This window comes from Aphelocoma coerulescens, chromosome 13 (assembly GCF_041296385.1).
Source record: "Aphelocoma coerulescens isolate FSJ_1873_10779 chromosome 13, UR_Acoe_1.0, whole genome shotgun sequence".
Classification (NCBI taxonomy): domain Eukaryota; kingdom Metazoa; phylum Chordata; class Aves; order Passeriformes; family Corvidae; genus Aphelocoma; species Aphelocoma coerulescens.
The window spans coordinates 4,007,147-4,029,309 of NC_091027.1; the positions used below are offsets into that span (position 1 = coordinate 4,007,147).

Here is a 22,163-nt window from a genome sequence, read left to right on the forward strand (position 1 = left end):
TCTCAGCCAAATAAATCCCAGCAGCATTTTTAGAAGATAACCAAATCAAACTGCAAGACTAGTCTTCAAATAGAAAATATGGTAAGGGAAATGATATTAGTCATGAAAGACATAACAACTTGTCAGCAACAGCTCTGTGTTACCATCACATTGAGATTGCACTCAAATGTTCCAGCTCAGCTTATAAAATACTTGAGAGTGCACATCTCCTTCAGATCAGTGAGTACTCTCAAATTCTGAGACACACAAAATCCCTGTGTCACTGAAATAAAATCAAGATTGATTTTTTAAAATGTTCCTTGTATAAAGCAAAAGAATTGCTCATTCACTGTAACCTTCTGTTTGTAGGCCAACTTTGAACAACAAAATACAGGCAGATGTTTAAATTCATTCCCTTGGTTTGGTTTTCTCTCTGCCCAGCACAAACTCCACAGCTGATTTAACTGCAATGCCTTGACTTTGTTCCACTGTCCAAAGTCAAAGGAATTCCAGTGCACCATACACCAGCCCTACATTCCATGATTGCTGCTGCAGCTTTTCCAGGAAAGGATCACTGCTCTAAGCTCAGGGATTGTCCCTGTGCTGTCTGTACAGGGGTTAGGCAGCTCCTCGATCAGAAATCAGCTCTAGGAGACAAAACTGCAGATCTTCACACTCCATACTTACCTAAACCACCACTTTTGTACATCAGTTTTCTGATTTGCTCATTTCAAAGGAAGCTGGGGCTGGCACTAAAGCACACAGAGCCCTGGACAAGGACCTGGATATTTTCTGACAGGTCACTGAGCCAGAGCCTCACGTGCTTGTCCCAGCAGCTCATTTGTGCCTGCTGTCCTGACAGCCTGACATGTGCTGTCAAGGCTCCTTTCCTGGCCAGTCTGGTGCTGCACCACTTCCCTAATCCACAGAGACACATAACCAGACTCTGACATGAGCCACAGTCAACTCCTGATGCTAACCCGGTGTCTCTGGAATCCAAACAAATCCTCCAAAAACCCCTTAAATTAATATTATCAATGGTTCCTCTGTTATGCAAGCTAAATATTGAAGGCAGCACAGGACACAAAGTATGAAAAAAGTATTTATTATTTACACAACTGCTATAGTTCCTTAAGAACAATATATACCATTTTTTATTTGAAAGGGTCAGCCTTCTTTCAAATCCATGAACTGCATAATGCACGAGTGTTGGAAATGCCAAACAGCAGTCACATCACACTTCTATAGTGCAGGCATAAGCAGCGCAAGTAAATGATATTTTAAGAACAGTATGGCTGAATATTGTATTTAAACACAGTGTTTGCACTTTGACAAGATTTAGCTAGAAGAGAACAAGGGTTTTGTTCATGCTTTGTTAGGAATGTGACTTTCCCATCTGAGGTTAAACCCTTTATCTGACATATGGGGATTTTTCAGGCAGGCTGCTTTTCACTGACCAAGTAACAGTGGGTTTCTCTCCCTCCAACTTCAATCTCTTGTTTTCCAGTAAACACTGCTTTATAGTACAAGTTCACACACTGGGGTAAACTGGCCACAGAGGTGGTACTTTCCCATCTTACTGTCTTGCACAGAGAAACACTGACATACTAATACATACCAAACTTAGACAACTTGTAATTTATAGACTTAAATAGTGGAATAGGAGAGGGAGACTGTTTCTAAAGATGGAGGGAATAGAGGACTTACACAACTCATACACTGCCAAGGTTGGCTTTTTAATCAACTTTTTTGGTCTAAATATTTTTTTTTTCTAGTCTCAGAATGGTTTTGGTCTTTGATGGTTATGGTTGTACTTCAGCAGCAAAGGAGAGGGAAGTATTTTGAGAAGTAACACCAGAACTGAATGCAAGAAAAAGCAACTGACTTGTTTCTCCCACTTTGAGCTTATTGCTGTGATCTTTTAAAAAACCCACAACCAACCAACTGGAAGACCAAGTTTAGCAGTCGTTCTGGCATTGGGTCCAGTGTCCAGCACTATTATACTCTAGCACAAAAGCAAGGAAAAGTCCAATGATCTTAGTGATGTTCCCTTCAATTCAGTGCCACACAGTTTTATTAGTGTTATTGTCCTTGCTTCTTTGAAAGATACCTGAAAGAAACAAAAGTACAGTTTTTCACCAAGTAAGAGGTGGGCACAAATATACCTGGGAGCTTAAGACCAAAGTGTGACTCTGCTTTCTTTTCTCACCAACAATCCTCCTACTGATAACCAACAATTGGAAATGCAATCAATACCACTTATGATTTTTATTTGATTTCACCATCTTTCAATTCCACGATAGGTTATCTTGTGATAATTCAAAGTCATGTTTTAGTTAGACTCTATCAGGCTTTTTAAACAAAAGGCAGGAAGGAAATGGAAACCTGTCTCATTCTAAGAGGATGGAAAATTACATCAGCTGGAAAAGTGGCTTTTATATCCTTTAAGATAAAAAGGTCCATTAGTAATGGCACTCCTTCAAATAAATTCAGGGCTTTAATGAACTGATCCAGCATAACCTGAAAAGAACAGCCCTGCAGCAGCTTCTCTGGAGAATGTGAGTGACTCTGAACTGCTTGTATTCTGATCTCAGCTCTCTCAGCAACAGAGCTGGAGCAATCTGGCTACGTGGTGTGACAGTGAAGGCTTTGCAAATACTCTAGGAGAAAGAATCCAACCAATTTCACTGATGGTGTGAAATATCCAGTGAATCTCACTGCTTTTAAGGTTTAACATTTCACTTTCTGTTCTAATAAGAAAAATGAAATTGTATCAAGCCTGTAAGGCTTCTTTTTTAAGCACCAAAGGAGTGGCTTTCCCACAGCTTTTCTTCACATGCATCAAAGCTTCAGGCTGTTGCATAAAACCATTAAGAAGGATTTTGCTTGAGCAGTTGGAAAATTCTTGTTCATAAGACAGTAACTTGCAGCTGATGAATCCTGCAATACCACCCAACCTGGATGGTGCCTGAGAACCACACTAACACCAGCCTGAAGGAACTACCAGAAAAGCTGCTTCGTAACAAAGGAGTTGGGATGTGAAGCCACAGCCTAACTTTGCAGGGGTGGAAAGAGAGAGATTTCCAGGGACCAGGTCCCTTCAAAATTCTTTTCCTTTTAGGAGGCACAATTACATAATGTGCAATGCTGAATATTGGAGAAGCATGAAAACACAGACACGTTCTGCCAAAATCTTATCATTTTAGGGAAGCTGCCCCAACACTACAACCCTATTAAAATTCTCCTCAAACTAGAGGACCTTTATAACTGTAAGTGATGCCAGAGTTAATCAGTTCCATTGTTTCTGGTGTTTGTAGAGACAACCTTAAACAAAATACAGGAGTCAGGGATAGAAAGAAGCAAGAATTTTGACTTTGTTCTTACCTTTCCCAATGTTTGTGATTCAGCTCCAAAAAGTCATCTAACTTTGCTATTTCTTTGAGGTATTGGGTGAGCTTTAGAAGCTCCTTGTCTTTATCCCGATTTAAATGTGCTTTCATAAAAGGCCTTATCTATACAAAATAAATAAACTGGGTATAACCATTTGCTCACAGAAAGAAAAAATGCTTTAGATTCTCTATCATTTACCACCTGACTGAAATATATTTTCAGTACTATGACAAGTTATAACTTTTCACAGGTAAGAGGAAGAAAAGCCTTTCCCAGCAGTGGTCAGATCCAATCTGTCCTGTTCATGCAAACTGGACTGAGAGGTTTTTGCCTTGCACCAAGTTTCTTTTCTCTTGTACTTCAGACAGAAGTTCTTCTTCCCCTCCCCTATCAGACAGACTGATAAAATGATCTGGAATGGACTGCCACATTTTCTAATATGGTTTCAGAGAGATTTTTGCAGGAGGGGTTTTCAGCTCAGCATTCTGAGTTGTGTGGCATTGTTGGAACCAGATGCTTTCTTTCAACAAAAAGCCCTTGACTGCAACCAGAGCTGTTGTGAAAAGAGATGTTAGAAGCAAAGCTTATCTGACAACTGCTTTAAGCTTGGAATACATTATACCTGGGCCTTGTTTTAGTGATTCAATGCTCTTGTCTTGCAGTTGTTAACAACACTTTGACAAACACCTTTCCAATCTGAGCTAGAGGGACCTCTCTGGATAATCCCCTCCCAGTAAGATCTTTGCTATTCCTGATTCTCCCTCCAATTAAGATCATCTAGTTAGATCAATTGCTATCCTCTTCACACCATGGATACTTTCAAAGAGATACCATCTTGGATTTCTGCATTTGAAAACATATTTTTCTTTTTTAGAGAGATTTGTGTAAGTTCTTTTAGTACCACACAGCTCTACCATCATATATATGTAGAAATTTATGTTGCATTCTTCTTACCCAGAACCAGCAGTAATTTTTTAACAGAGCACATGATGGTTGACAGTTGTATAAAATGAAATATTTGCTGGTGTGCATTCAAAATGGCTCAAGTGACTAATTACTTCTCACAACAGAATATTTGTGATTATCCTGTCATACTATCATGAAGTACAGCCACTTGTTATTTGACTTATTTTTGAATATGACCACTCTGGAGATTGAACATCACATATTTCAATGGTGCCTGTCAGCAATGCCCAGCTTGATTACAGCTTGCAGGTATAACTTAAGCAGAAATAACAAATTCATTGATTTTGGTAATCTCTTAAATGCTCACTTAATAGTGACACAAGGTTTATTTAATACAACTATTAAGGAAATACTAAGCCAGACAAATGGCACTGTAAATTAAAAAATGTAATAAAATATGCATCTTTGCTAGTTAAGAATAGTCTTTCTTTATGCTACAGCAAAGAAGTAGGAGAAAGTACTACTTGAAGTATCAAGAAAAAGTAGTGATAAATGAAAATTCCAGTTTACCTTGAGTCCATTCTGTGGGTTCATCAGGAAGTTTCGGCCAATATCATCAAACATAATAGTATTTTTTTTGCTGTAATACTCTGAAAACTTTCCCCAGATAACACCAAGAGGCTTCACCTGCAAATACAACACAATACAAGGTATCTGAGGTAAATCAGATCATATGCAGAAGATGAAAATATCATCTATAGGAACCTAAGTCCGAACTTGAATGGACACTTATATTCTTTTGCTTTACCATTAGCAGGTAGTTTGGCTTTAACAAAGGAAGAGATGTGAAATAATGTAACAGAAATACCCCCCACACTAAGGAAAACCTTTCTGTTGGTACCAAGTTTTCTTGCAACTGTTACCTACAGTTTGAATTGAAAGCTGTGACATCTAAATAAACCACTCAAAACACTAATAGAGACTTTCAGTAGGAAAAAAAAAAATCTCTGGTTCCAAGATTCTTGCAGTTTTCTTGCATGAAAACTCCAGAACAACTTCTTTTGTTGAATATTTTAAAGTTGTGTGATAAAATGCCAGCTGAATGTAGAAAAAGATAGGAGAAAACCAGGTACTTACATCTATTAGTCCTCTCCGAGGAGTGTGCACTGTTATCATGGCAGCACTGTCCAGCATGAAAGTTATCTTGTAGTTTGCATTGGTACTCACCCCAAGCTCCTGCATCACAAAGATTTATTATTACAGCTTCTAATAATGACAGTTTTACTGCTGAACAACTGGAGCCACCATTACAGTACATTGTTTGTCACGAGATGAGCTGTGGAGGTTTACCAGAGACACGCTAAAAATAGATACCTGGGGAAATTTAGATTTGTTACACAATGAGGATCATAAAAGTGCACCCAGGGATTTATTTTTAGTGTTTAGTATCAGGAACTTAACAGCTGATGCCAGCAGAAAATCAAAACAACTTTGCAGAGAAGGCAAAATACAGAGGGGTTTTGCTCATACCTTTGTGCACAACAAGTTCTACACACTCAACCTTACAGCAATTGTGTACTGGCTGCTTTTTGTTCCTCACAGTGATGTGCACAAATCACAGCCCAACCCAAGATGGAACATCCAGGAACAGCTCACTGTCACTGTTCCCTCCTGCACATGCCCAAGACAGCAAACATTAGAGTCAATTTGGACCTTTAAGATTTGGTAACTCCTGAAATACTCTAGGGAAAACAACCTTTTTAGAAATAAAAACTTTGTCTAGATAAGAGAGCATCATTTCCATTTCAAATCCTTTCCAAAGCTGAAAAGTACCAGTAAAATCTGCTGACATGGTACAACACAGATACTGCTGACAATTCCTGGTGTGTGAAACAGCAGCAATATGCAAAGCTACGTAACAGGGAGAAAATACTTGCAGCAGCTCTCTTGCAACTATCCAGCCATATTTAACTGATTTGCTTTTATATAAAAAAGGGGATCTTGCAAATGAAATGCTCTACCTACCTGGGTCAGTATCCTGTTACACTGACAGAACCAGCTGTTCTAGATTGTTTGAATCCCAGGCATAAAGAGGGTGGTAAACGAGAGATTAAATTTGTTTGTCTGATACTCCCTTTTTTTTAATCCTGTTCCTGCTTTGTAGTTTAAAACAGAAACTTTAATGCCAACTACAGCTGGAATCACTGCTCCCTGACCAAAAGTGAAACTCTTGGAGGGAAGCACCCCTGGTGCCATCAGTTTAAGGAGAAACAGAAAGTGGCATCTAGTGGCAGGAATCTCAATGGATCAGGATCCAGGAGGAGGGCTGGAAAAGTAACCTAGAAATGCAGAAAGGTGACCAGCACAGGGGAAAGAGCCCATTTTGAACAATGGTTTTCCACAAGATTGAGTCCTAACACTTACTCTGACAACATAATATAAACATGGGACACTGCCACAAGAATGCAATGTTTGCAAGGCTCAACGCTCGACTTTACTTCCACTAACTTCATTTCATAGTTCTGATTAAAGGCTCTCATTTCTGAGAGGTATTTTTGTTTAGAAAAAGTTGTAGCAATTAATTATTTTGAGGAAGAGAACACTGGAAAAATGTGCTTTGCTCTGTGAAAACCTGAAAAAACTGTGCATAATAAAAGCTTAAATTTGGAAAGGTTTTTCCTGGAATGGAAATAATCTTTGATTTATGAACATAAAGAACCCCCAAGCCACCAACCAAACACACAGCAATTCTTAGTAAGCTCATTAGATTTACAGCTAAGCCTGACTGTAAATATGTTTACCACGAGGTCAGCTGTTCAAAACTGGCTTCCTGCCTGATTCCAGTAGGGAAGAAACCAGAAAGTGAAAGAGCTCTTGTGGGATGTTTAATAAGGCAGAGGAAGCAACAGAATCCCCTAGCTGCAAGAAGTAAAGATAAATATGAAAAGAGTTTCCTCTTGATAACCTACTCTGTCTGTTCCTTTAAAAAAAATCACATTTAAAGAGTAAAGCTCTATAATTAGAGGGTAAGATGAAAGCAACTGTGCAGGGCTGCGTGATGAATCCAAGTTCCAGCAGGTACTGACTTGTGTTTAGTTCTGCTAAATTTAGCACCTACTGCTGATAGTTTGTGTGGAATTCTAAAATTAGATTTAATCTTTTTTTGTGATAATTTAAAGTGACTATGGAAATTGAAACAACTCAGGTTATGATTCATACAACCTCCTCAGTTTCTAACCTGCTCTACTATGCTGAGCATGAGCCCAACTGCACGAAGAGTCACCCAGACCAGAAACAAATTACATGTTTTCAGAGCAACTTACTTTCATTTTGGCTTCAATCCACTTCATATTAGTAGCAGCTGAAACAAAAGGGAGAAAACAGAAAGAATACTTTATCAAAATAAGTCATTGGCAGGCAAAAAAAAAAAAAAAAAGAAATAACCCAAGAACTTGTTCACTTAATATGTAAAATTTTTACACAAAATTTAATTTCAGAAAGATCCACCCTTGTTGCAGCTTTTAGGGCCACTGCCTTAAGGAAAGTCTTCCTTCATGGAAGACTATTTTTGTTTGGAAAAGCTTACTTTTCAAATGAACAACTAGATGAAGCCCTGCAAATAGTTAAACCATTTTCTAGATCAGCTGTTACTGAAGTACAGCCTGCAGGACCATAAGAGTGGGATACACCTGGCTTGAGGAACCACACTGCCTGTGCAGGATTTCCTCCTGGAAGCAATGACAGGAATACATAAAATCTGGAAAGGATGAAGTGGCAACATTGTCTACTGATCTAAGAATATGCAGACACATTGGCTACAAAAATGACATTTGGTAATACAATTTTAATAGGGTTTGAACCCTGCACTGGCTAAAGTCTGTTCTCCAGCTGTTGGACAGGAATTGAACTATAAGGCAAAGGACCAACTACCCCTGCAGACAGGAGAGTTTGGTTCATTTGGCAGTTCACTATGCATTGTCTGGACTGACATTATTTGTAAAAATCACTATGAAACATTGTTCTAATGTTGATTATACAGCTCTGTTCCTTCAAGCACTTCTTTGTACAAAGTAACAGTAAAGTGATGCTGAGCTTCATCCTGTGACTAGACACATTCTTGTGAGCAGTATGTGGTGCTTTTTCACATAAGAATCAGTATTTTTCCAAAATATCTCTTAATAATTGTCTGAATTACAGCCAAACAGTTCTGTATTGTTTTAGATCTTGTGATTCACACTAAAAAAGCAATATAAAAACCTCCCACCAGGAGTCTCTGTTCTGGATGACAATTTACAATAAACTCTTAGGTACTGAGTACAATACTTACACCAAATTACAATATCATAGTCCTCATATGCAGAAGTCAGGAATTCATGGAGGTATGGCCTCATCAGCTCTACCCCAGTTTCAGCACATGACCTGTGGTCTTTAAAAGAATATGAGAGAAGCAATTCAGTATTAAAGTATTAGCTATTAAAGTCCAGTCTGATTTTCCTTTCTATCCAAAGACCCAAGGAGTTTAATGAGGGAGGAGGCATTTTAGGATAATGAATGAATTGATATCAAGCTCCTGTTCTCATTTTAAAGGGGGAAAGACAAAGCAGAGGGAATATTTATCTGTTGGTCTTTACATGTACTTGAGGGGTTAGCAATAATTAAATCAGAGATCTCTGGGTATCAGTATCTTTGAAGAGTCAAGACAAATAGGTCATCTGTGCACTTAGCTAATTTGTAATTGGTCAGATATGAAACAGATTCCTTCAAACCCAGTCCAGTTAACTGTGTGAACACATACTAAGATCATTTCAGGGATGCACACATTCCCTGTTCCAATTCCAAAACTGCTGCCAAAATCTGCCAGCAGAAGACCTCTCCATAAAAATTTTAAACTCAGAAATAGGCTGAACTTTGGTGTCAGATTGGAAACAAATCTCATTGAAAAGGAAAGCTAAGGGAAAGGTGTAAGGGAAGCTATTATTTACTGCTGACAGTCACGCTGTCATGACACACCTACAAGCCAGAAAGGTAAGTCAGAAGGAAAATCCTGGCTTTCAGAAAAAAACAGCTTGACAGAATTTTCAAGTAAAACATGTTTTTGTGAATGTTTAGTAATGATATGTAACTAAAATTTGAAGCTGTTCTCCCACGCCTCCCAAAAGTAGAGTCAATCAGGTATAGAACTGGATCATTATTTTACAGTATCTTGCCCTGCCACTGTGATGGCCAAGATACAAGCTGTCAAGGGAAAGACTATCAGGACAGAAGACTAAATTGCTGATTTTTTATGTCTTTTTGCAGCAATTAAACAGTTGCTGCACTAAAATCAACAACACGCAATATTTTAAAATGCTTTTTAAAATGTGAGCTGAAGACAAAAAATCATATAAAGCAGAAGTTATGTTGTACAACACAGCAAAGCAAAAATCAAGAAACCTGATCTGGCAAATAAATTGAGCTCTTACACAAACAAAAACCATAAGTTGAATAAAAACTCACCAAATAATGTGTAATCAACATCTAGCACCAGCAGCTTTTTCCCTTCTCTAGGAGGATTCAGAATCTCCACTTTGTATTCTTTAACTCTACGGGAAATTTTTAGTAGGTTTTCTTCCCTGATGTAAAAATGCAAAAAGTTTAAGTTAATTAAAATGTACACTCTGCAGTCAATAACAAACTGTTTTAATGACTTGAACTCCTAACCTATTTTCTACTTCCACAACTTCCTCTTCAATATCAAAGTCATTGACCACATCATCATTATCTGGAGGTGGCCCAAGGACATCTTCCTAGAAGAATAAAAATAATGAAAGATAATAAGGATCACAGAAGGAAAATAACAATGGATATCAAGTTTCTGTTACTGCACATTACAGGGCAGGAATACTATTTAACCAAAATTACTTCACTTTACTAGTGGAAAGAATTACTAAAGTATACTGATGATTGTTCAGATTTGAGAAGTCAGTATCACAATAATAGGTTTGTACTTCAAGTGCAGAACAAGACAGGAATTTCATGAATACATTGCTCTCAGTTCTGCAGGAAAGCTTACTCTACATAGAAAAATAAATGCAAACAGAAATCTATTGTACTATCATTTTCCAAATGATGAGTGGAATATTCAAAATTCAAAATCACAATTAGAAGACACGAAGTATTTTTTCCTGTTTAAGCTAACAAACAAGAAAATTATTTACCAAACTCTCCTCACGAGTGCCCATCATCATAATCTTAGTATTTGGTTTCAACTTGAGGGCTCCAAGCTTAACATCATCATCTGCAGGTTTGCCTATAATGAAAGCAATTTTATTTTTATTGGGCTAGAGAGATTTTAGAAAAATGTCAATACATTCCATACTTAATTGAAATAAGCTCCTTGTAAAACACCAGACACCCCAAGCTGTGTTATCACCATCTTCCATATACAGTGTCTCGGTTTTGGCTGGGATTGAGTTAATTTTATTCCTAGTAGCTGGTGCAGTGCTGTGGTTTGGATTTAGTACGAGAATAACGTTGGTGGCACACCAATGGTTTAGCTGGTGCCAAGCAGTGCTTACTCTAAATCAAGGACTTCTCAGTTTCCTGTGCTCTGACGGTGAGCAGGTGCACAAGGAGCTGGGGGAGCTGGGCAAAGGGATGTTCCATGCCACAGAACCTCATGGCCAGTGTGGAAACGGGGGGGAATTGGCTGGGAAACACCGACTGCTGCTCAGGGACTGGATGGGCATCGGTGAGTGGGTGGTGAGCAACTGCATTGTGGCACTGGTTTCTCCTGGGTTTTATGTCTCTCTCTCCTCTTTTCATTATTATTATTATTAGTAGTAGTAGTAGTATTATATTGTATTTTATTATCTTTCAACCACTGAACTCTTCTTATCTCAACCCATGAGGTTTACTTTTTTCCCCCCAGTTCTCCTCCCCACCAGGACTGGGCAGTGTAAACCACTAAAAAATGACCAGGTAGATATATTAATAATAAACAATATCCAGTGATGTATGAAGTGTCTGTATTCACATTCACTCCAGAGCTAGAACTGGGAGGTGGATGCCCTGTTAGTGCACACACCCTGCCTAGGATTAGGGGGTATTTGCCCTTAAATATCTCAGGCACATCCCCAGCAAACAGCAAGTAAGGACAGTTACCCTTCATTTTAAGCCCAAGCAGTTTTTGACGCTCTGGTAACACTCCAGTAAGGCCTTTCAGAGACTGTTTCAGGTCCAACACTGTGTCTTCTTCTGACAGCGAGGTTATTGTGTACTCCTGTCCACCCCATTTTATTATGAGAGAGAGAGACATCCTTGAAGCATATGTTCAGTATGGCTGGATGAAAAATATGCTGCAGGAGGCAAACACAAAGATCATGTAAGGACAAAAGAGGAGAACTGCTCTTTTCAGAAGACAAACCGCAACATCTACTTAAAGCATTCTTGATTTTTTATTATATTGGACATCAAAGAGCTGTTTGTTTCCCCTGAGCAGATGAGAAATGTGTTGAGAAGGTGCTGAAACAAAGGGAGAAAGAACAGTGTTAAAACTGGGGCTCTGAGTTCCACTTTGATGTTTTTAGCAATGTCACATTCACATCTGCTGTGTGTTCTGGGCAGGTACAGCCTGTGCACTGCACACTCGAGCAGAGCACTGCAGCACCACAAAAGCCATTGCAAAGCTCAGAAATGTCCTCTGCAATACTTATGCAACCAAACCAGCCATGGGTGCCTTTACAGATGTAATAACAAAACAGCAAATATGAAATCCCTAACATATAGAAGGCCGTAAAAATAGTTCTGAGCCCAGGAGTCCATTTTTGGCAGTGGATTTCTCAAATCCCTTCCACTGTGCAATACCTGCAGTAATACATACCCCCAGCCACATCTCACTGTAGCAATATCAAAGCAGGAATTTGAAAACAAAGCCAAAACACACACCCACGCAATGAAATTACACCCTAAGAAATGCACTTTCATTGCATTGCTGACAAAATAACCATAATTATACTATCTTTAATTTACACAGCATCATTTATACAAATTGTATTTAACAGTTTAGTCCTACATTGAACACAGCAGAAAACCAAGATTTTTAGCTTAATGCAAAAGGAAAAACATGGTTTTTGTCTGCTAGGGCTTGGAAACAGAATCAAGGAAATAGGTATGACAAGGCTGCTACAGACTGTCAGGAGATGCAGAGAAGGCCTCTGCACCACTGATGGTGAAACTGTCCTCAAAAGACTGACATTCAAAGAGAGAGCAGATCTGTGAAAAGTCTAGGGTTATCAACCTTCAAGGAATGCAGGTCTGGCAATTTTAAAAAATCTCAGAAGGCAAAACTCTGATTCTTCTTCCTTTCTACCTTTGTGTTCTCATAGGTTACCCACACTCAGACAAAATACTTTCTCTTTTACACGGTAAAGGCTCTTGGGAACAAACCTGTAATTGCTCAGGCAATAGCCACTAAGCTCAGAGCAGATGAGAATTAGTCTAGATACAACCTCCTTGCTGAGGACACTACAAGCCTCACCCTCCACACTATTGCCTAGGAGCCCTGAAAACAAACTGAAAACTGGTATTACTGGGAAACAATTTTTTTTCCCCCCAAATATTGTCAAATCAGTTAGGGACCTTGTATGACATGGTGAAAAAGACTCATGAAAAAGGGGTCTTAGAAGCACTAAGAAATTCTGCTGAGGCTAAGGCTGCATGGTGTGGAGCACTATTGATACATAGTGTCGTTATCATAAATTATTCCTGTCCATAATTCTTCAGAGTAAGTTAGAAAGAAGAGTTTATTGCCTGTTTCCTTACCTGTACTATACACCTCAAATCGTTCTGCAAGGACATGCACACAGCAAGAACTGTAAGAAAACTTCTCCAGTCTCTGTCCAGTGCTAAATGGAAAAGATCATCCCTCCAAAGCTGAGCATTGGACCAACCCTCAGTCCTTAGAGATCTACAGCCCTGTCATGACAAATGCTATTGGAAACAAGACACTTTTATTCCATGCGAAAACGCTGCAGGGTCCGAATCAAGAAAAATGGGAAAATGGTTTAGGAGCAGAAAAAGACACAGGGATTTCCAAGGGTTCTACCATCGAGGCCGGGTGCTGTGCAGAACTGAAGCTCATACAGCTTCCTTTGGTTAATTACATCTTCAGAGCCTTTACAAGACCCTTGGGCCACCAAGACCCAACGGGTTGGAAGGCCACGAGTCAGAGAAAGCATTCAAGTTGTGCTGTTAAAATGCAGCATTACATCATTTTCCTTGGACGATTCAGAAGAGAAGCACCCACACCTCTAAGTTCCACTAAGCAACATAAACATAAACCCCCCCTTAAAACGCCCGAAGTGCCCGATGAGCGCACGGGGCCGCACTTTCCACAGCACCGTAACAGGTGTGGGACGGGGTTTGGGGCCGGCAGCCGCTCGGTGTCAGCACGGCGGTGTGGGACGGGGGTTCTCCCCCGCCGAGGCTGCCCCGGCAGCGGCACGGCCCGACCGGGAGCGCCCGCTCGGTGCTGCGGCGGCCGCGGGGCTGCGGAGCCGCTCCCGCCCGCCCCGCGGGGACACCGGCCCGGCCGCGACACCCGCCCGCCCCCGGCGCCCAGCCCGGCCCGGCCTCCCCCCCGGCCCCCGGCGCACCCACCGGGCTGTGCGGGGCCGCCGATCCGCCCCCCGCCCTGGCAGCGCGGAGCGGGCGCTCACCCCGGCAGCGGGACCGGCTCCGTCCCGGCTCCGCCGCGCAGGAAACGGAACTGGCGCGCGGCGGAAGCGGGAGGCGCCCGGATGTGCGCGGGGCCGGGCCCCGAGGGAACCGGCGGCTCCGAGCGGGGCCCGGGCAGCGCGGAGCCAGGGCGGGGGCATGCTGCGGGCCGTGCCCCGGGAGGGCGGAACGGGAGCTCCGCGGGGCTGCTCCCGGCGGGGTCACGCAGGAAACCGGGAGGGAACTCCACGGCACCGCGGAGCTCGCGGCCCCTCAGCGCCGGCCTGAGGCCGAGCTGCGCCGCGGCCCCGGGGAGGCCGGAAAGGCGATTTGCACGGGCAGGTGCTGCCATGAGTGTCTCGTTTCCGCTGTCAGCTGTGAAAGGAGGTTGTTCTGTACCCAAGGGTCCCGCCTGAGGCCCCGCCTGCAGAGCTGCTTCCAGCCCTGGGGTTCCAGCACAGGAAGGACGTGGAACTGCTGGAGTGAGTCCAGAGGAGGCACCAAGATGATCAGAGGGATGGAGCAGCTCTGCTGTGAGGAAAGGCGGGGAGAATTGGGATTGTTCAGCCTGGAGAAGGGAAGGTGTCAGGGTCACCTAATTGCAGCCTTCAGTACCTGAAGGGAGACCACAAGAGGGCTGGAGAGACACTCTGTTCATTGGCCTAGAGTGACAGGACAAGGGGGATTGCCTTCAAGCTGAAAGAGAGTAGGTTTAGATGGGATATTAGGAAGAAATTTCCCTGTGAGGGTGGTGAGGTCCTGGAACAGGTTTCCCAGAGAAGCTGTGGCTGCCCCGTCCCTGGAAGTGTTCAAGGCCAGGTTGAATGGAACTCTGAGCAGCCTGGTCCAGGGGAAGGTGTCTTCCCACATCTGGGGGTTTGGAAGGAAATTACCCTTAACGGGACTTACAACCCAGACCATTCTGTGATTCTATGACTCAAAACTCTCTTTGCTCCTAAAGCTGACTCTTTCCAGGCACATTGTTGTGTCTGTTGACACTTCTCGACTGCTGTTGTCATTCTTGGGAACTGCCTTCAGCTGCAGTGGTTCTGTGCTTGGGCAACAGATGTAGAAGGAAAAAATAGACTTTGCCACAAAATGGCCTTATTTACTCAGTGGTTCTGCTTTGCAGAAATAGTTTAAAGGGAAGAACATTATTCTGTGATAAAGTGTGGTTTCTTACATGAAATCACGTGGAGGTGACAGAGACTATGGTTGTGCTTGGTATCAGTAGAGATGGTATTAAATTTGAGGAAGGAAGTGAAGGTTTCAGTCCTCCATTACCTTAAGTCTTGCAGTGTTGAGAGGTTAGGTAATTTTTCCCTGTTTAATTTGGTAATAAGTAGGGAAGGGAACAAAAGAGCAGAGAGCAGAGGTAAACAACTATGCACCGAGTAAAAGTGTCTTCAGAATGGCTGCTGGATCTTGCAGGAGACATTCCAACTCTAAGGGAATCTCAGTGGAGAAGGGCAGTATAAGCAAAAACTGTAGAAGCCTGATCTCTTTCCTGCAAGGATATTAAGTTAATGTATTTCCTGCCTGGATATGTACTTTCAGTTTGTTCTGTATTCAAGTTTTAGTGTAAAAACACCACTTGGGTTTCTAGAAGAGTGGTACAAATGGGAAACCAGTGTAACGACTGTTCTTGTCAAGTTTAGTTTCTGACTGCACCTAAATCCACGTAAAACCAGTCACTCTGCTTGTACTCCAGTCACCAAGGGTTTGCTTTTTGCTTGAATGACACACAGTTGTCCTCTGCACAGAGGCAGCATGTGACACTAGTGCTGGAAAGCTTCCAAAGCTGCAACTGGTAATTAAAGTCACGTCCTGTCATGAAAATATGCACCCTCCAGACCTGCTTAAAATTCAGGCAACAAAAATGACATCTAGTGTGGTCACCTCTGTAGCTGCAATTTTGTTAAAAGTACTTTTTGTTCTTTTCTGGTTGGCCTATAAAAAGCTCTCTTGAAAAGGAGGCCAGTAGGGTTTTGGGTTTTGTTGGTTTTATTTCTGTTTGAGGAGTAATATGAAAAAGTATAAGTTTGCATATAATTTCTGGCCTGATGCTGGTGTTTTGGTATCCTTGAAAGATGCTCTGACAACATTCATGTGGTGCAGATAAATACATCATTTTACTTAGCTGTGAAACACATGGTGGTGCTCAATCCTAATGTTACTAAATGCAAAGTGGCAAACGAATTTGGCTAAAACCATATAATTACAATTCAAAGTCCAAACAGCACAGTCTTTGTACTGAGGAAAGTGTTTCGTGGTGGGACTCTGGGTTTGCACTGTGGTAAATTAGCAGGGCAAGGAGGAAGGAAGAGCAGTGGGGAAATTTGAAAGCAAATGCACATTCCCTTTCACCTTGATATGCACTGCTACATCCTGGGATGCTCCAGGGTGAAATAAAGGAAGTGGCTGCATGTCAGATTGATGCCTGCTGGCTCCCTTCCCGTGCCTCATGTTCACATCACGCATTTCTGAGCCTTTTGTGCAATATGCTCCTGTGCATAAGCACTGAAACCCAGGAGCTCATCTCCTACGTTGCTGTTCATGCTGCATATAAGAGAGCAAAATTCCCTCTAGCAGCTCTGGGAGATGCTGGGTAAGAGTCCTTTGAAATCATCATTTAAAGTCGAAAACCCTGTGGAAAGCTCAAAAGGTTGCTTTGAGAATTAAGAGATTAGATGACATCTCTGTGATAGAAGGAGTTGGAAAGCAAAAGGCAATGATACTGCAGGGCTGAGAGATGCTAAATATTTGTTTATTCAGTGACTTTAATGGGGGAGAGTCAGTGCAGATGTCAATGTGTTGCAGACTATGAAGGGGCCAACAGCACAGATTTCAAGGTCTTAAATGTTTGTTTTGGGTTTTTTTGTTTTCAAATTGCTTTTTGATTCAGAAAACTCACTTGATAATGCACCAGCCTTTCTACCCCACTTCTAAACTGAATCCACATTCGGAAAAAATCCAGAACAGAGCCCATATTCTCCACTAAAAATAGAAGAATCCTTAAAATACATTTTTGTACCAGTGTATTTTACTATTAGTCTGTTTGATGCTTTTTCCTTTCCCCTCACGCCTCTTTTTACAATTTCCTACAATACTTTATTGCTTTTTCCCAGCCCCTTTTTCTCTGTTTTACAATTTGTTCTAAGCAGGTAGTAGAAGCAGTGATGTCTGAGGATGTCAAACTCTGCAGGTCCGATACCATCCAAGTATTTGCAGCCTGATACAGCCCTGTGTTCAGCCTCTTGCCCTGCTCATCACCAGTGACTGCAGCAGAGCAGCCAGCGGGGTGTGCTGGACACTGCCATCCCTGTGCCCCAGAAATGCAGCATTTGAGTGCTCCCTGTGATTCTGAGTCACTGTGACTCCGGGCACAACTCCGAGCGCCGCATTCCCAGAGTTCAGTAATCCTTTAGGAGCTGCCAGCTTGGCTGGAGACATGGAAATGTCTCCTGGTTGAAGCTCATTTTCAGGTTATCACTAATACAGTCTCTGTCTCAGCTGCTTTATCAGTAAAGGGGAGGTTAGAATATTATTTGTGTAGTTTCCTTACAGGAGTTTTTTCAGGATTATTTAGTGAATGTTGGCACTGCAAGATGCTATAAATACCAGAGGCTTGTTCCTGTGTACCATATGATCTTCCACCTCCTGAATGCAACTGTTAATTCTTCTGTCACTATTCAGCCCAATGATTTTTATTTTATTTACTTCGATTCTTTGTATTCTAGATTATGCCCCACTGGCAAGGGATCTTGGGAAAGAACTGTGATGCTTTTGTTCACTGAACAAAACCTGATTCATCCCTTTCCTTACATCACCACGCAGCTCTCCAGCTTCCCAACACAGAGATTGCTCTGGCTTTCCTTTAGGTACGTTGAAAATCACAGCAGCTGTTAAGAGAGCACATAATACTCTCCAGCATTATGAGAGGGGAAAGATATATGTAATCATATGAGAGATTTAATTATCAGTGGTACTACAGGAGTGGTTTTCTGAAGAGAGTGAAAACAAATAGGAAATTGAGAAACCGTCTGAATTCTAGAAAGAGCTCTGAAAAGCAGCAAGAATGAGAGGAAAAATGAGGAGATGATGAGAAGCTAAGTGATGGGGAGAAATTTAGGAAATAGGGTCACAGATAGTGAAAACCAGGAATTTTTGAGATGGGACTATGGAGTGAGAGTAGTTAAATCGGAGATAAATGCACTTAGTGTTGCCACTGCCCAGTAATGCTCCCAATTTCTGTTTCTGGGTATGGGTTTCTGCAGGAATTTAACTAAAGTTTATTTGTTCCTTTGTTTAGTGAATGAGATAAAATTGCAAGAAGGGAACACAAAGGCTTTTGGGGGCTGGCTGCCACTAGTATTAAACACATGAGGTACCAAATTAGGTTTCACAGGCAATCTTGATTTTTGCATTATTTAACTTTTGTCTGACTTGATGCAATATACCCTACTCATTAAGATATTCCTTTGCTTTTACATATGTATGTATGTATGTATGAATATTTTTTGAAACTGTCGTTTATAAAAAGCTTCAAATAAAACTGCCCATGTTATTGTCCACCTTATGCATGCAGTGTCCTTCCACGTCAGCATATTTTGCTGCTCTTTGAGTGTTCTTATGAGGGATTTTCTTTGTAAGCAGTTTGGGGTGCTGGCATGTGTCCATCTGCATGGACAAATCAAGCTTCCACATTATCTGAACTCTGAGAAGGTCTTTTCAAAGTTTTAATGAGATGTCACCATAGCAGTGCCCTTCAGTCCTCAGTTGCTGATCACTGAAATTCTGGAATCCAAAGGCTTTTGTTGATAATGAGAGATGAATAATCACTGAGTTCAGAATTCTCAGCCACGCAGTGTCAGATGCAGGAGAGGCTTTCAAGATTCTGGAGAAATGAAGCGGAAAGTTGAGGTGCTATTAAAAAGCCGTGCCTGACAAGACAGTGGTAATGCCACATACCTGATCTGCTCATTAGAAAACCTTTTCTTTTGTGAAGTAACACATTTTCAGAGTTAAATGCTGAGAGAGGATAGAATGAAATAAATGTGGGGTTCAGTTCCTACTGTTTGCTTGCAAACTGAAGCGAGAACTTTACAATACTTTCACAATATAATTACTTCTAAAATAATAATGGATATTTCCATTCCAGCTCTTACAAATACATGTTGCTCTCTACAGCTGTGAATACGTATTTGTCTCTCACTGCTGCTTGCTGTCTTTTCTCTCCCAAGCAGCACTGCAGAGGTAGGACTTAGAGATCACCCCAACCTCAGTCAGCACTGAACCAATCCCACAAAGAAAAGGAAAGAAGTGACTCATGATATTTTTTTCCCATGTATGGCATGAGTAGACAAGCAGCCCCTAGAAATGGAGCTGAAATTCTTACGCCTGATATGACAGCTGGTTTATATTCCCTGTGATAAGAAGTGGGGTACTGGCAAGTGTGGAACAGGGATGCAGTTGTGAGTGGGCTGAGCCAGAAAAATGGGGTGGCTGGAGACTGGTGAAGCTGTTTTCCCATATTCTCTGCAGTTTGGAGCAGTGTTTACCCCAGGTACAACAAAAGGATTAGGTGATAGTGGCATGATTAATAAACAGATACGTAACACAAGAGCTGCAAACACTTGCGATGCAGGGACTTGTTAAATGACAAAAAGAGGAAAGCAACTGCTAAGAGGAGACACTGAGCAGGTCAGAGAAGCTCTGTGCAGAAGGGGCTCTGTGAACCTCCTCAGCCTGACCAGAGCATGGAGTGCTTATGAGTAATAATCACATGGGGATGTCCTTTGCTTGGCTGGGCCTGCAGGTTTGTTCTTTCTAGAGAGAAGAGTTACTGAACATAGGAATCCTTGCATGAACTGATGGCTTCAAACTAAATATTCTTCAATTAAAAAGTCTGTTATTTTTATTTAAATTGTATTAAAATCTGAAGCTTATGAAAAATGGTGCTGGGCCGCTCCATGGTACCTGAAAAAGTTTGAGAGACTCCTGTCAGTTGTGCCATTCGATCTCCTTCCTGCTGCATTCTGGAGTGACTGGAGTTGAGAAGACTGGCCCAGTGTGAACACCAAATGCACCACCTGAGGATGAACATGTTCAAACTACCTTTTTTCTTCTGGTGTTTTGAACACCTTCAGGTACTCAAAGTAATTTTGCAAAGCACAATGCAGACAGATGCCGAAACCCCTTATTTTAGTATCTCTGCTTCACAGAGTTAAAGACTCTATGTTGAGGTATTGTTAATACCTATGTCTGTGAATGCTCCAGTTCTCATTAGAGATGGAAGGAAAAACGCAATTATTAAGTTGGCCAGCTCAACCCCTGTGAACTACAGGATTTTCCAGTTCAGTGTATTCCCTCATTCCTCACCGCAGCAAAGGTTTTTTTTCATGTTCCAGACAATGTGGCTTTGTACTTTTTTTAAAATACTACGGTAAAAAACATTGCTTCCTTTGTGTCATAATTTTTCCGTAGCACTTAGGAATGTGTTCTAGGGCTTGGCCATGCAACCCTTAAGAGGATGAGTAAATATTGGTGAGACTTTTCATGCAAGGGCTGTGAGCTAAAAAGTGTGAAACTATACTGTGCTGGGCTGTGCTGTGAGGGAGCAGCCCCTAGGTCAGGTCTCCAGCTGAAAAATGACAATGCAGTAATACAGAATATCTGGTGATGGTCTGGTTGAACTCACAACGAAGGTGACTGGAAGTTCTGCAGTACAACACTGGAAAAAACAGCGTCAGCCTTAGTATTCGAAAGTAATACAGCACTTCGTGTTCCACAAGGCCAGGAAGGAGTATTATTAAAATAGCAGGGCTGCCTTTTAAACATCTGCTCAGACACTACCTCAAATTTTGCTGACCGACTTTTCTGAGTCATCTTCCCGACCCGCAGCTGCCCTGGCAAGTCCGCACGTCCCGAGAGGACCCAAACCCCCGCGCTGCCATCGGAATTTAAACCTCAACCTCTGCCTTTTCGGGGCTGTGGGCGGGCGAAAGGGTCCCGGCGTTACGGACAGAGCCCGCTCCCGCCGGGGAGCGCTCTCCAGCCCAATTCCCGGCGCTTTCCACCCAAAACGCTGCCCCACCGCCTCCACCCCCGCCCCGAACCTGCCCGGGGGGGGGGCGGAGGAGCCGCTCCGCGGGCGGGGCGGTGCCGCGGGCGGGGCGCGCGCATGCGCGGAGCGGGGCGGCGCGCGCGCGCAGGCAGCGGGGCCATGGCCGCCCGTCCGCGGGGCCGCGGGGTGTCGGCGGCGCCCTGAGGCGGCGCGGCGCGGCCATGGTGCCTCGAGGAGCCGCTCTGCCGCCGGGCATCGAACCGCCGCCGCCGTCGGTGTGAGAAGCGCGGAGCCTCCGCCGCGCCACCGGGCAGCGAGAGGAGGAGAAGAAGGAGGAGGAGGAGGAGGAGGAGGCGGCGGCGGCGACCCCGCGGGTTCAGGTGATTCCCGCACGCGCCACCTGAGGCACACGCGCGCGTCCCCGCGGCGCCCCCCGCCCGCCGCTCCCGCGCCCCTCCGCGCCCCCGCCGCTCCAGCGCGTATCCGCGCCGGTGCCGGGGCTCCCCGGCCTTCCCTGCGCGCAGCCCCCGCGCCGCTCCTCCCCGCCCTCCGCCCCCCTTCCCCTCCCCGCTCCCCTCCTCCGCCGGCGCCGGGAGCCGCCGGGGTTACTGGAGTTCAGCGGGGCTGGGCAGGATGCGCGGGGCGGTCCGCGGCGCCGGCGGTGAGCGCGGGAGTTGCGCTGGGCAGGGAATAAGTGTCCTGTTGGGGAGTGGGGTAGCGGGGGGTCGCGGTGCGCACGGCCGGCGCCTGCCCGTGCTGGCCCCGGGGGTGAGCTGCGGGTTGCTGCAGCCCTGACAGAGCCGCTCTCTTGGCCGGGGGGCTGCGGGGCTGCCCGTCCTGCCCGGGGTCGGGCTGTGCCCTCCGGTGCCCGCAGCCGGCTGTGCATCCCCCGGCCCGGTGCCGTCACGGCTGAGACACGGAGCGGAGCCGGGCACCTCTCCTGGAGACGGGCCCTGGAGCATATGGTCATGCTTATGTAAGGAGCAGCCTGCCCGTGGCGTGGAGAACAGGGCTCTTGCCATCTTCCCTACTTATGTCATGTCAGTCGGTTTTATGAGACCTTCTGTAGCCTTTTAAAATAAGGTTTGTGATGAGAATTTTCATTTTTCTTCTGTGCTCGGGAGTA

General features: G+C 43.4%; 2 protein-coding genes across 8 annotated transcripts in view; one reads left to right on the forward strand and one right to left on the reverse strand.

Annotated features, from left to right (window-relative positions):
- Nucleotides 1-1,068: 1,068 nt before the first annotated feature.
- On the reverse strand, nt 1,069-14,021 carry UBLCP1 (ubiquitin like domain containing CTD phosphatase 1). Of its 5 annotated transcripts, none has more exons than XM_069028568.1 (12): nt 13,915-14,011; nt 13,078-13,160; nt 11,419-11,612; nt 10,473-10,564; nt 9,976-10,061; nt 9,772-9,887; nt 8,603-8,701; nt 7,599-7,636; nt 5,413-5,511; nt 4,846-4,962; nt 3,364-3,491; nt 1,069-2,089 (listed from the first exon to the last, which is right to left on the reverse strand). In XM_069028568.1, exons 3-12 carry the CDS (start codon nt 11,570-11,572, stop codon nt 2,062-2,064), a joined length of 957 nt encoding a protein of 318 aa, XP_068884669.1. In that variant the 5' UTR covers nt 11,573-11,612; nt 13,078-13,160; nt 13,915-14,011; the 3' UTR covers nt 1,069-2,061. The 5 variants fall into 5 exon arrangements, with proteins under 5 accessions (XP_068884669.1, XP_068884666.1, XP_068884671.1 ...); XM_069028565.1 differs by having other exon boundaries at nt 13,078-13,245; XM_069028570.1 differs by lacking the exon at nt 13,078-13,160 and having other exon boundaries at nt 13,974-14,021.
- Nucleotides 14,022-21,178: 7,157 nt separating this feature from the next.
- The window catches only part of RNF145 (ring finger protein 145), a 46,641-nt gene continuing 45,656 nt past the window's right edge, over nt 21,179-22,163 (forward strand). Inside the window, exon 1 of one of the 3 annotated variants that reach the window (XM_069028825.1) lies at nt 21,179-21,417. The gene's annotated coding sequence lies outside the window, so the exon portion shown is untranslated. Of the gene's footprint in view, nt 21,418-21,680; nt 21,699-22,102; nt 22,121-22,163 lie in introns of those variants that run through there. The other 2 variants (XM_069028826.1, XM_069028827.1) reach the window with 2 other exon arrangements.

Coding starts and splice junctions, on each gene's coding strand:
- UBLCP1 (XM_069028570.1), bottom strand. CDS start 11,572: ATGTCTCTCTCTCTCATAATAAAATGGGGTGGACAGGAGTACACAATA. Junction 10,062..10,472: donor GCACTCGTGAGGAGAGTTTG/GTAAATAATTTT, acceptor TTATTCTTCTAG/GAAGATGTCCTTGGGCCACC. Junction 8,702..9,771: donor TGTTGATTACACATTATTTG/GTGAGTTTTTAT, acceptor ATTCTTTTAAAG/ACCACAGGTCATGTGCTGAA.